This window comes from Ambystoma mexicanum, chromosome 9, assembly GCF_040938575.1.
Source record: "Ambystoma mexicanum isolate Mex_15411 chromosome 9, UKY_AmexF1_1, whole genome shotgun sequence".
Classification (NCBI taxonomy): Eukaryota; Metazoa; Chordata; class Amphibia; order Caudata; family Ambystomatidae; genus Ambystoma; species Ambystoma mexicanum.
Genome location: NC_090931.1, coordinates 64,956,356 through 64,968,923, shown reverse-complemented (window position 1 = coordinate 64,968,923; position 12,568 = coordinate 64,956,356). Strand labels below are relative to the sequence as shown.

Sequence of the window (12,568 nt, the reverse complement as noted above, 5' to 3'; positions counted from 1 at the left end):
TGGTGTTTCCTTGCGGCTGTCAGATGGTAATTTTTAGCAGGTCTTCCCTTCTCTCATAGTGCATTCACTTTATGTACCAGTGATGACACCATCAAGATCTCAATATTGGGCAGTGCCCTGCAAGAGTTCTCACAACTAGGATTGAACAGTTACCCTTCTCTCTCCTCCCAAATCCAGCCTCTCTCTAAGGATTGGCTGAGGAGTCTGGAACAGACGTATGGCAACTACCATTTGAAATCAACTTTTGTTTCCATGTCAATGTTTTGTAAAAAAACGGTTCTGCAACAAAACTTTATAATTTGGTGGTAACTTTCAAAATGTATACATATTCCGATTCTGTTAATCGTGGAGTATTAAATAAAATGACAGCCACACTATATTGCACGGGCATTTAACAATTTCCAGCCATTTTTACAAAAAGCATACTAGTTAGGAACATGCAACTTACTCCCCACATTCCTAATTTTACCCTCCATCAGCACGCCAATTCTCAAATTCGGGACATGTACAGCGCAGCCAGGAACAGCTTTTAGTTGGCCATTACAATTCCCTAAATCGCAGGTGGATTTCTTTTATTTCAACAAAATCGCCTGGAAATTATCTAAATAATTACACAGAAATTAAGGCAATACGACTTATGGTTGCTTAGAACAATGCATAAGTTAAATTAATAGGACATCTTCATGTGATTTGGAGATCTCCTGTCTCAAGGCCATTTGCCACTCCTGGCCAGCCTGCGACCAGAGTTTTTTTTACTAGCCTCTTTGTTGTTTGAAGTGGGTAGGCTTCCAGTCGTACATTCTTGGGATACACAGGCCAAAAAGAGACCTTCCACTGCAGATGAAGAGCTAGGCCAGCCCTGTAATGTCATGAGGCCCTGCATACATCTGGCATCCTGTCTGAGTATCTGAAGCGGACCACCATTTTGATCTGAAAAGCTTCTATATTCTTGTATTTTTTTCAGAGTTCATCCTTGATTGCAGCCCATGTGTTCACAACTCCTCTGTACATTCCAGTCATGCACTGGCACGCCATTTGCCCTGCCCAGAAATGAGTTTACAGAGACATCAAGTTTGGGAAAAGTTTGTTTTGAACACCTCTTAGCAGGCTACATTTTATTGCAGTTGTAAACAGTTGGCATGTACAAAGCAGGCTTGCAGTGGGGGAAGCCATTTGCGAATTCTGCCAAGAGGCCCACCAACGGTCTTTGGCTGAAAGGAACTCAAAGATTCAGAGTTTGTATCTTCTAACATCAGCCTTTATTCTTTGACATACGGTTTGTTTTACTGATCAGGGTTCACTTTGCCTTTGCGTTGAAAGTTTAGGGATGTTTCTTTCAGTCATTAATAAAATCCACTTTTAATTATCTGCTGTTCATTTTTCGGCAGAAAAGTGGGTATGAATTGTCGCAGTGCCCCACTTTTTGATGGTTGACAGATTCAGGGAACAATGTGCATTTATGTCTCAGTCAGCAATGTGATGTGCTTTTCCAATCTGCACTTGGATTACATTTTTGTTTTAGCTATTACCAGCATCGTGGCCTTCTGTGCCAAAGTCTCTTTATTTACCAAAGTTTCTTGATTCAGAGGGACTGATGTAACAAAAAACACAAAGTGCCTTTCCTCTTATGCGTACTCAATTCAGGTGATTCGCCCTGGATCCCCCCTCAGCCGGGCTCAGATCCCTTTTATATTACGCTTGTTACTGTGTATCCTGCTCTCCCGGGCTCAGATCCCCCTTTTACAATGTTTAGAGAATATTCTTTCTCAGGTGACTCACGGTTCACCCTGAATCACCCTCATAGCTCGGTCCAATTTCATTTCACATTAAACTATGTAAAACTTTGGAATGAGCACAGGGTTTAGCTTGACCTGTCGCAGGACCACTTCGATCTCAAAATTCCCTTTTTACAGTTGCCAACCAGTTGGATACCTAACAGAGACCTTCAAATGAGCACCCACATGGCCCAGACCACTGTCTACGGTATCTTTCTTGGGCTCCAAAGTTCAGTCACTGTTCTGGTTTTTAGTTATATTCACATCGCTCTTCACATACGTTTCACACACTGTTCTCTTTATATTTCTTCATACATTGTTGCCATTTGCAACCTTGGTTCTAACACAAGCTGGTCTATTATCTTTCTCTCGACTCACTGGCTGTGCAGTCTTTAGTGGCACTGCTTTGTTGTAGGTGTCGAGGACAGTACCACAGAGGAAATCGCTCCTGCCCACCTTGGTTATCGAAGGGTGGAGAGCCCCAGGTACTTCTGAGACACAATGCAGACTTCATCAGCTTTTGTCCCAGGTGTTAAGTTTCCTATTTTACAAAGTTCACAAAAGTAACAGTCTGAAAAGGTCAAAGGTACTTCCCCATCCTTGCAACTCTTTCTGGTCTTGCCGTCTTTCTCCTCGTATTAAACTGCCATCTTGGAACTGCTGCTTCCTCGTGTGCTTTCCTTGCTTTGAGTGTGCTTTCGTGCTCCGCCTTTTATTCGTGTGGGGAAGTGTAATGGAAGTCATTTTGTGTAATGATCAATAATTGCCTGACCATTGTATTGAGACACGTCAGGTATACAGCTCTGTTGCAAGTACATTTTCGCTCACGGTGAGCTGTTGTGAGAAAGTGTTTGTGTCGGCAAAGGGAGTGCGGGGGAGGGGGCGAATTGAGTTCCTAAGTATCCTACCGGGTAGGATGGGGGAAAGGGGTTACAAGAAAGGGGATAGCAAGTCTCACCATCCGGTGTCCCACTCCTAGTTCCCGAAGACCACCCATCCAGGTGGTGATCCTGCACTGCTCCACCCCCAGGAACCAGACCCAAAAGCGATGGGTGTGTCCTGGCCACCTGGATGACAGATCCCTGGGGACTAGCGAGTGAGACACCTTTAGGTTTCTCACACAGGTCATTTCAGTTCCGTGGGTTTGGATACAGCCCACAATATATATTATGCCCAACGAGGGTGGAGGGTGTAATGGTGGGTGCCAATGATTATGTATTTAACAGTGCGTTGGCGACTGATGAAATCATGGGCAAGGGAGAAGAAAATGGTATTGGTCAGGACAATCACTTTGTATATCGGGGATTCCCATCAAGTTGGTTTAAGAAAGTAAATGCTTGGCCTAGAATTCGTAAAATCTAACATTTGATAGCCAATGGCGTAAATCAGATCCAACTGGAAGAGCTCCAGAGTATTTGAGAATGCTACACGCAGAGGTGGAATTTGCAAAGGGTCTGGTACCTGTTGCGAAACCTGGCGTTTGCGTGTGTGCACAGTACGGGGTCTTTTTGCAAGCACCTCAATGCTGGGAATGAAAACGGGCCAGGATTTGATACTGGTGGTGGGAGTGGAAACTGGGTGCAAGTGTGATACCACCCTGGGGAAAGAAATGTAAAAACAAAACAGAGAATTGTGCAGCTGGCATTTACAGCGTTGGTATTCTGGCACAGACATAAAAGATATAGGTCCTCCTGCAGAATTGCACACCGCCCATCAGACAGGTTCCAGGTGCCCGTGGGTACCCAAGTGTCCCCACGGGTACTGCACAAGGAGTGGATACATCAACTGGTAAACCAAGTGTGTGAGGGGGAGGAAGAAAGGGGAAGGTACTCCCTGAAAGCTTCTCTTGTAAAATACTAAGTACTGAAAAAACCAGAAACACTGCTAGGGGCCAATTCCAGTTTAGCACAGCCGGCATGAAAGGTGAGCTTCTTGAGGACACTGTACTGCAAAGCCATGCCACATACAGGAAGAAGCTGGGATTTCAAAGGTGCTGTGCCTGATGAAAGCTGCTGCCAAGGCGGCCCTGCTGTATAACCACTAAAGCAGAAAACCAGTGGTGGCAGGTCACCGAGGAAGCAAAGGGAAACACGTCCATTCCAGGTGCTGCAGGCCTGTACCATCCCACTAAGGCACACTATGCACAGAGCAATGCTTGCAGAGTGTAACGTGCCTGCTTCTACCCAGCAGTGGCCGAAAGAAAGGACTGCTTCTAGTTGTAAAAGATGTTCATACTTGGAAGGCTCTTGTAGGAGTAAGGAGTGCTGGAAATGGAAAATGTACTGGGGGAACTGTCAGTGGGGCAGTGGCAAGGAGGGGGTGGAGCCAAGGGGCATGGCCCCTCAGCCAGGTTGTGCAACACATTATCTCTTCATAGAACCCAATCCTAGCAATTTGCAAAAAAAGCAAAAAGCATTATGGGAACAAAATTCCCAAAATTGTAAATGTTATATATGTCTTATAGTGATTCAGTAAGAAGCCTTTTTAAGTGAATAATGGACTCTTCTGTTTTGATTGGTCACAATATTCACCGTAATAAAGAGTTGTCTGTAAATTGCAGGACATATATACTGGTTTGGACAGTGGCAACACCGTATGGGAAGCTTTGGCAGTTTCTGCCTGCAGTGCTGAGTCTTCTGAAAGCTTGTTGAATTATGGGTTACTTGTGCGTGCAATGAGCAACCTGTGCTTCAACGAGCAGGCCGCTTTCAGAAGACTAGGCTGTGCTCCGTGCTGAGTCTTCTGAAAGCGGTCCAGGGAGAGTTATGTGCTGCCCCCCGGGTCGGGGAACAGAGAGCGGCACCCCGCAAGACATTTGTTGCCTGAGCGCTGCTCCATCTTGTTCCGGCCCATTCCCAGCGCTGGATGTAAGTAGAATGTAAGATGGGTCTTGAGCAGTCTCAGTCGACCGGCAGAACTTGGGTGGGTGTAGGTCACGTATCATAAAAGTTATTCCTGTGAGACACCAGAAGGTGTCTCACCCGCTAGTTCCCAGGGATCTACGGCCATTGCTTTGGGATCCAGTTCCTGGGGGTGGACCAGTGCGGGAAGATCACCTGGGTGAGGGTTCATCGGGGAGTGGGACACCGGATGGCGAGACGCGCTATCCCTCCCCCTGCAACACCTTTACCCCATATCCTACCAGGTAGAATACATGGGAAACGTACCCCCCTTCCCTTTCCCAGCAATTTCACATGGAAAGCCCGTTCTGGGAGAAAACCCACTCACACCGAGCAGTGTATCTGACATCTACTGCTACTGTGGTCAGACGAGGTCAGGCAACTACTGATAAATAATCACATCTGACTTCCATTAGACTTCCCCACACAAATAAAAGGTGGAGCACGAAAGCTTACTTTAAGTGAGGCAAAGCACACAAAAGGTACAGCAGTTTCAAGTCGGCAGTTGAACGAGGGGCGGAAGACGCAAACCAAGAAGGATTTCCAAGAAGGGAATTACCCTTGACCTTTTTGGCAAGACACTGTTACTTTCAAGAAACCATTGAGGCAGGCGGCAAACCAAGAAGGATTTCCAAGAAGGGAATTAACCTTGACCTTTTTGGCAAAACGCTGTTACTTTCAAGAAACCTTTGAGGCAGAAAGTGTAAGGCCAGGAAACCAGACTGAAGAATCCTGCATTGTGTGACAGAGATCCCGAAGGTTCTCCTGCGTAACTGACCAGGGCAGGGAGGAGCAGCAACAGCCGCTGTGTTATCTCTGGCTCCAAGAACAAAGAGGTGTCAGAAAGATCAACACAGCTGGTGAGTTGGGAAGACCGATTTAAGACCGGTCTGTGTTGAAGACAAGGTTGCAAGCGACAACACTGTATAACGAGCACTGGAACAAACATTGTTAAACACGTGTGATGAATGACGAAAATAAAGCTAAACTACTGATGAATGTTTGAACATGAGAAGGAAAGATATGATACCGTTGACAGAGTGGTCGGGCACCGTGGATGTGCTTAATCGAAGGTCACTGTAAGGTATCCCGCCAAGAGAAACGAAAGTAGAAAATTGGTGAGAATAAATGTGTGAAGTTAATTGAAGTGGTCCTGCGACGGTTTAAGCAAAACACATGGCACATTCGAAAGTCTTTGATTTTGATATCAAGAGGATCTGACCCCAAACGAGAGAGATCCATGGTCTGAGCCCGCAGCGGGTGTGAGCATTGTGATAAAAAGGGGGTCTCAGACTGAAGAGGCAGACCCATGATGAACATTGAGAACGAGAACTTGTGCATGTGCAAATCCTCATAGGAATGGAACTTTAAGACACTGTTTCGACAGACCCTTTTGCAGTAAGAGACTGTTATTGGAAAAGAGGCTTTGGCAGAAGGCCCCAAAGTCTGTGCATTGAACTGTTTCCTCATGGCCGAGAAGCCAGAGGGTGTGCGAACTTCGAACATGCCGCCTTGCCCTGTGCTGAAAGCATGGGAAAGGGAGGCCAACTGCTCAAATGTCCTGACATATTATTTCTTGAATACTTTTCCTTTTTTGCATACACTACTGTCCCACACCCTTTTGTATTTAGAAGGAAGGATTGGCAATAGGTTTATTAGTATAGGCCCTTTCATTTGACAAAGCCTTGAGTTGGACTGTGTTATTATTTGATGGTCGAAGCTTGCTCCCATCTTTAGATTTAGGATTAGATAGGCGTTCAACCAACCCATTTGAAGTTCAATAAAAACCCTTGAACTGTGATCACTTGAGTCTGTCTTCATTGTTTGATACCATGCCTTCCTTACATTCCTATCTGCCCTAGTACCTGTGCTGCTGATTGTGTTAAATGCTGGGGGGAAACAGAGGAAGAAATTAATTTGGTGCTAGAATGCTACGACTTTCCAAAATCTTCCCTGCTACCTGTTGGAGAAAGAATACACTTCAAAGCTCTTTGCCTGACCCAATGCACACTTCAGGGCCAGGAGGCAGAATTCACCGAAAGGCAAATCACCAGCTCCCACTGAACGTGACCACCAAGTCTCAGCAGTGAGGCACTCCTATCCGTTCCCTGCTGCGTACAGTCGATTTTCACAAACATGGCCGCCAAACTCGGGAACCTACTTCCAAAGGGAATATGCACACCACAGGACCACCTCGCCTTTTGGATATCAGTAAACACATGGTTTCTACAAAACCGTAGGGTCCCAGTGACAGTAGTACCTTCTCCTCACAGACCACACCCCCAGATACGAAAAGCATAAGAATGTAGGCACCCCAAATATAGCACCTGGCGGCATGTTGCCCCATATTGGAGTTTACTCCTGTTTTACCGCTGTGATATTTTGCTTCCGATTGGTGTTAACTCCTTTTTCTACACCATGTGAGAAAACACTCCTGGATGATAGTTTGCACCTAGCTTGCACCAAGCCTTGCTTTGCACCGCATTGATAGCCGGATGCTGCGCTTGCTGCCTGCTCCTTATTCATATTTTGCTCCAGGACTGCACCCTGTGTTATTCTGCAAACCATTAATAGTTGCTGCTTTGACTGCACACTCTGGAGAAACACAACTATACCTCTTACAGCACAACAAACTGCACACACTTCACTACACCGCAACAATGAATCCAACCACACACAGCCTCGCACAATAGCACATGACAACTACTGACCGGAAATTCACACCTACGCTCAGTGAAAAGTGAAAACCAGACTGAGGCTGCCAACAGCACATCACAGCTCTCTTGCGCTTTTTTCCTGCTCAGCCCTACTAACTTAGCCCATCCTCTTCCCTTCTCCGATCCACATGAGCGCAAGGGGACCATTCAGGTGGCGATAGTGCACAGTATAAATATCCTTTAACATAACATTACAGCATGCATCCGATTGGATATTTGGTTTGTAAAGTGCCTCTTAACCCTCTTCAGTCTCCACACCATTTACAACTCTACAAAAAAACACAGTGCTCAGAAGCAGCACAAATACAAACCCTGGCCCGCACTAACTCATGTAGGACCCCACACAAACCCATGTTTGAAGAAGCAAAGGTTACAGCACAAAGACCTCCCTGCGTGACCATAACGCAAAAACGGAACACAACAGACATCAACTAGTTGGCCAACAGACATATCCACCTGGGCTGCACCCAGGACACGCTCCAGCTTCACACCTAGAAGCTTATGAAACATGCACAGCACATTTCCTTCTAATGTATTATCCTGCAGTATCGAAACATGTGTTACAATTAGCGCCCCCTTACTTTCTCAATGTTGCAAAAAGAGTCCCTTTGAGTTGGTCAAAAGTGAGATGTTTCTAAAGATTGTGGATATCCAATAGATTGGCAGTTTTACAAAAACATGTTTAACCAAAATGCCCCAGTTTATAGCAGCAGAAATATTACTCCCATCATGTGAGAGTTAACAAAGAGTGATATTTGTGTAATTAAGACAAGGAGATACAAGTTTAAAATATAAAAACATCGGAACAAATGGATGTATAAGTGAAATAAATATGTAAAATCAACATGCACATGTCTATTTAAAGATCTGAAAATCAGCACTGTCCCCTTCCCTGTAGGGTCAGTCGAAAACCATGGAGGACTCAGCATTCCTTACATATACCATGCCCCAAAACACTACAAACACACCCCTATGAAAAATAAAGAAAATGATACTATTTATTAAAAGGTCTGTATTCAGTAGCACATCAGTCGAGTATTAATTGATGTAATCACTCCTTATGTGTTTCAGTGACTTACTGGAGCTAGAAGTCTGAAGACGGGCAGACCCAAAAGGAACATTTGAATGAGTAGACACATCACAGTCTCCTCTCACAGCGGTGGCATACATGCATACTATATTACTGGCCTGGTCTTAGTTACTTGGGCCCTGACCAACACGCAACACCCATGAACGCACACAGAACAAACTGTGCTGTTACAGGACTATTTATTTTCTGGTGATGTCTTCCTTTCATGGTTTATACAAGCATCTTCTGTAGACAACCAAACAGAAATGCAATAAAGAATAAATGTACATATGTTAAAGTGTGTTTTTAATTTAGAAAATGTTTGTCTTGTCTGCATAATTTTATTTATTAAAACGGCAACTATTCAGCTCCGGACGAATACTTGTCCAACTATTCGGGATGCAGTTGAATACTTAAATCTACTATTCGGTACACCTCTAGCCACGGCACAGCCTGTGGACGGATCCCCTGCACAGCCTGCACATAGTGCTAGTATATGACAGCTCGATAAGCATGCCTTTGATTGTACTTGATCACGAATCTGTATTGTGTGGGTATTCCTATGTTCAACTTTATGGCCTATTTATGTCTTGTAATGCAATACCCTGTTGTAACCATTGTCTCAAGATATGCGCCCGGTAGCCTTCGGGCCTGGTTTGCGCTATACAAATAAAACAAATACAAATACATTTGTCCTGAAACCTCACCTTTGCACCTTCATTGCGAATCACAAGTGTGCTCGATCGCGAGCAGGGATGTGCAAATATGTCCTGTCTGCCTCTTACGTGAGATATTTACATTCCAAGGCTCTCCGCCCCTTTGATAACGCCCGCCCCCCCACCCACCGGGCAATTTCATGAGGAACATAGACTCTGCCGCCACCATGCGCGTTCATCCTCGAAATCCACACATTTGCATGCAAACCTCTTATGTTCTCTGATGCATATGCAACACCCTCGATGCCTGATGACAGAGAGCAGCCTGCCCCGCCCCCTCCCCTCCCCTCCAGCGGGACCTCCCTGAAGCCACACTGCCCGGCAGTGAAGCACAGGGCCATAGACGCACGGATTACCCGCGGCACTGGGAGCTCAAGCTAAGTGCTGGTTTGTGGATAGCTTAGCTCTACGCGGGCAGCGCAGAATTTAAAGCTTCCTCTGTGAACGATCTGCATGCGGACGGAAAATGGCTTGCACCGGTGATACGGCAAAAGAGCTCAAGAGATGTGAAAATGTACCTGGCACGAGATCTGGATGAGGTAGACCAGTTCCCTGGATTCACAGCCATTCCTGGTTACTTCACTCTGCTCCTCGAGGAGGGAGAGCTGCAGCAGAGAGGGGGGAGGGAGAGAGAGAGCCGGTCAGTGGGCAGATACTAGAACATGAACACCTCACCTTCTCCCCATCATCCTCGAGAAGTCACAGCACATCTTTTTCATTTACATATGTATTGAATATTAAAACATTAACCTGAACATTACATCAATATAGAAACATAGTTACAAGATAAATCCTCCCCACCCTCCTTCAAAGTAAAGTCATAGGACAGTGGCATTTTGTCAAATTATTTCCAGGTGTAGAACATGGAATTTGAGCTATTTGATTGCAGCTCTAAAAATCTTTCTCAAATTTGATCATACAAATTTCTTTTATTATCCCTGTACAGAATCAATCTCTCCATTCTCGACATTTGCTGTGAATCTAATTTCCAAGCTGCCACTGAAGGCGTTTGCTCACTCTTCCAGTCACGCAGAATAATTTTATTTGCAGACATTGAAGCCCTGAAGGACCAGCTGCGCTGTGGGAAGGACAGATCCTCTACAAGAATAATGCTTGTATAATCATAATCTACATCCTGCATCAGTACCTTGTTCATTGTTAACATAACCTCTTTCCAAACGTCTCTTAAACTGCTGCATTCCCATATCACGCGCTCAAATGTGCCCACTCTATGTTTACATCTGCAACAGGCCTCTGATTGCAAGAAGCCTCTTGCATGTGTTGGAGGACTCCAGTCCACACTGCTCAGAATGATGATTTGTCTGCTCTTTCTCCTGGGTTCAGCCATGTCAAGGTCACATTCATGCACATTTCATTCCACCTGCCCTCACTCATCTCTGAACCTATGGTATGGCATTTATAAAGCGCCTATACGCAAGTGCTTCACAGCGCAACGAGGCAAGGGAGGGAAAACAGAGGGAAGACAGAGACAAAACTATCACTTCTGACCATTTGTCTAGTAACTTTTTGTTAGTTTCCTTGTATTGTGCCAAATGTTTGTACACCTTTGAGGCTATGTGACCATCCAACTTAAAAATCACGCAATCTCTCAATTCAGTCTGTGCCCTCTACTGGAATCCCTCCCCCCCCACCGCTCTCTTCAGTTTCCTGTATTTCCCGAAAGTTCAGTCTTTAGGTTCTTTTCTTTTGACTAATCTTTTAAAACGAATCAATATTTTATCTTCAAATAAGTCTCCCAAGAAGATAGAATGCTCCATGCATTCTATCTTCTTGGGAGACTTCCCATTGGATTCCGCTCAAAAGCCAATGTGGCCATAACAACGTGTTCCCTTCTAGCTTGATGTCTGGATTCAGCCACAAAGACAAGTTACAAGAACCGGAGACATCTTCCCTAGTTTTCTTCATTAGCCCTTTCCAACATGCCTTAAATATTTTGTTGGTGCATAGGATCTGCATCCGCCTGCATCTTCCGATGTCGGTACTGCCCTGGGTGCCAGAGGAGTGCACCTACTAGTCTCAGCTTGCGTCCAGATATCCGTCTAGTTTTCTAAGAACGGTAGCAGATATCTTGCACCAAAAGCCAGATGGTAATTTTCAAAATCTGGCACTCCTAATCCATCATTTTCAGATGAATATTGAAGTTTCCAAAGCTTCAAGCGAGATTGCTGTCCGTCCCACAGATAGCATTCTATCTTCTTACTTGCTTTCTTTTATGCCACCAAAGGAATCGTTCTCTAGAAGTCGCAGCACATCCTTGACCAAAATGATGATTCGACTTTGGCGCAGCCAAGTCTTACACATTTGGAATAGACGTCTCAGTGCATTTGACGTGCATTGTAGGACGGTGAGCGAGTATCGGAGACGATATACTAAAGACTGTGCATGCACGTCCCATGCAGAGCAACCAGGATTCCTAGGAATATCTAGGGTTGGCACGGTACCTTAGTTCTCACCCAATCCCTCATGCATCTTCCCTGGAGCGTTTTTCATTTCCTGAAGCCCTTCAAGGCAAGAAGCAAAACCAGAGCCTCTTGAAATACAAGGCAACACTAAGCAGCCGGCTGGGGGAGGGGGCAGAGGTGCATGAGAGCAAGATAGGCCCTAGGAGCAAGATATGTGATCCTATTGTTGGGGCGGAGGGGGGGTGCACGGCAAAATGGAATTTCCTCATGGGTTCCAATGATCCTTGCATAACTGCAGCACAGCACAGGTGGATGACACAGCTGATTTCACTGAACAGGAATTCCTGACTCTGATGGGGGGCGGGGGGCAAGCTCGGGTCCAGAATTCTATATCTGACGGAGGAGGGGGGCAGGGAACGTGAATGTATATAGGGCATGGGTCGTCACCTGACCATAGGTCTCAATCCATCTACACTTTTTGATGCCCTGAGCCAATGTGATCAATGTGACCATACGAGTTACACCAGCAGAACAAGGTCATATTTGCATAGAACTGTAGCATTGTTGAATACACCCGCACTTGCAATAGTTTCTGTATGTATGTATTTGTGCACTTGTAGAGCGCCTTAGACCCATACGCAAATGGGTGCTAGAAAAATAAACAGCACAACAAAAAAGAAACAATAATAAACAGAAAATAAAACCACACAAGATAAAAATAGGATAGAAGTATCTCCCCAAAGCTGCAAACAGTTATTCAGCTGTGGATTCAGCAATTCAGAGACAAGCCAGTCTAATATGATCCTAAGATTTGACATCAATGATAACTTGCTCAGGACCTTGCACAAAGGGCGGTTGCTATGGCCACAGCCAATAACAATACAGTGCGTGTTTCAGAACACGATTCCTTGATTTGAATTCTCTGGAGTAATCTCAAGTCATGTGTTACAACAGAACCTTGGCCTGCT

At 45.2% G+C, this 12,568-nt stretch overlaps 1 protein-coding gene across 14 annotated transcripts in view; it reads right to left on the bottom strand.

The window, feature by feature from the left end:
- The window catches only part of ARHGAP32 (Rho GTPase activating protein 32), a 1,621,198-nt gene that overhangs the window by 383,127 nt on the left and 1,225,503 nt on the right, over positions 1-12,568 (bottom strand). For all 14 annotated transcript variants that reach the window (XM_069614162.1, XM_069614164.1, XM_069614161.1 and 11 more), the window contains one exon: positions 9,696-9,782. In XM_069614162.1, the coding sequence (XP_069470263.1) occupies positions 9,696-9,782 (87 nt within the window). The remainder of the gene's footprint in view (positions 1-9,695; positions 9,783-12,568) is intronic.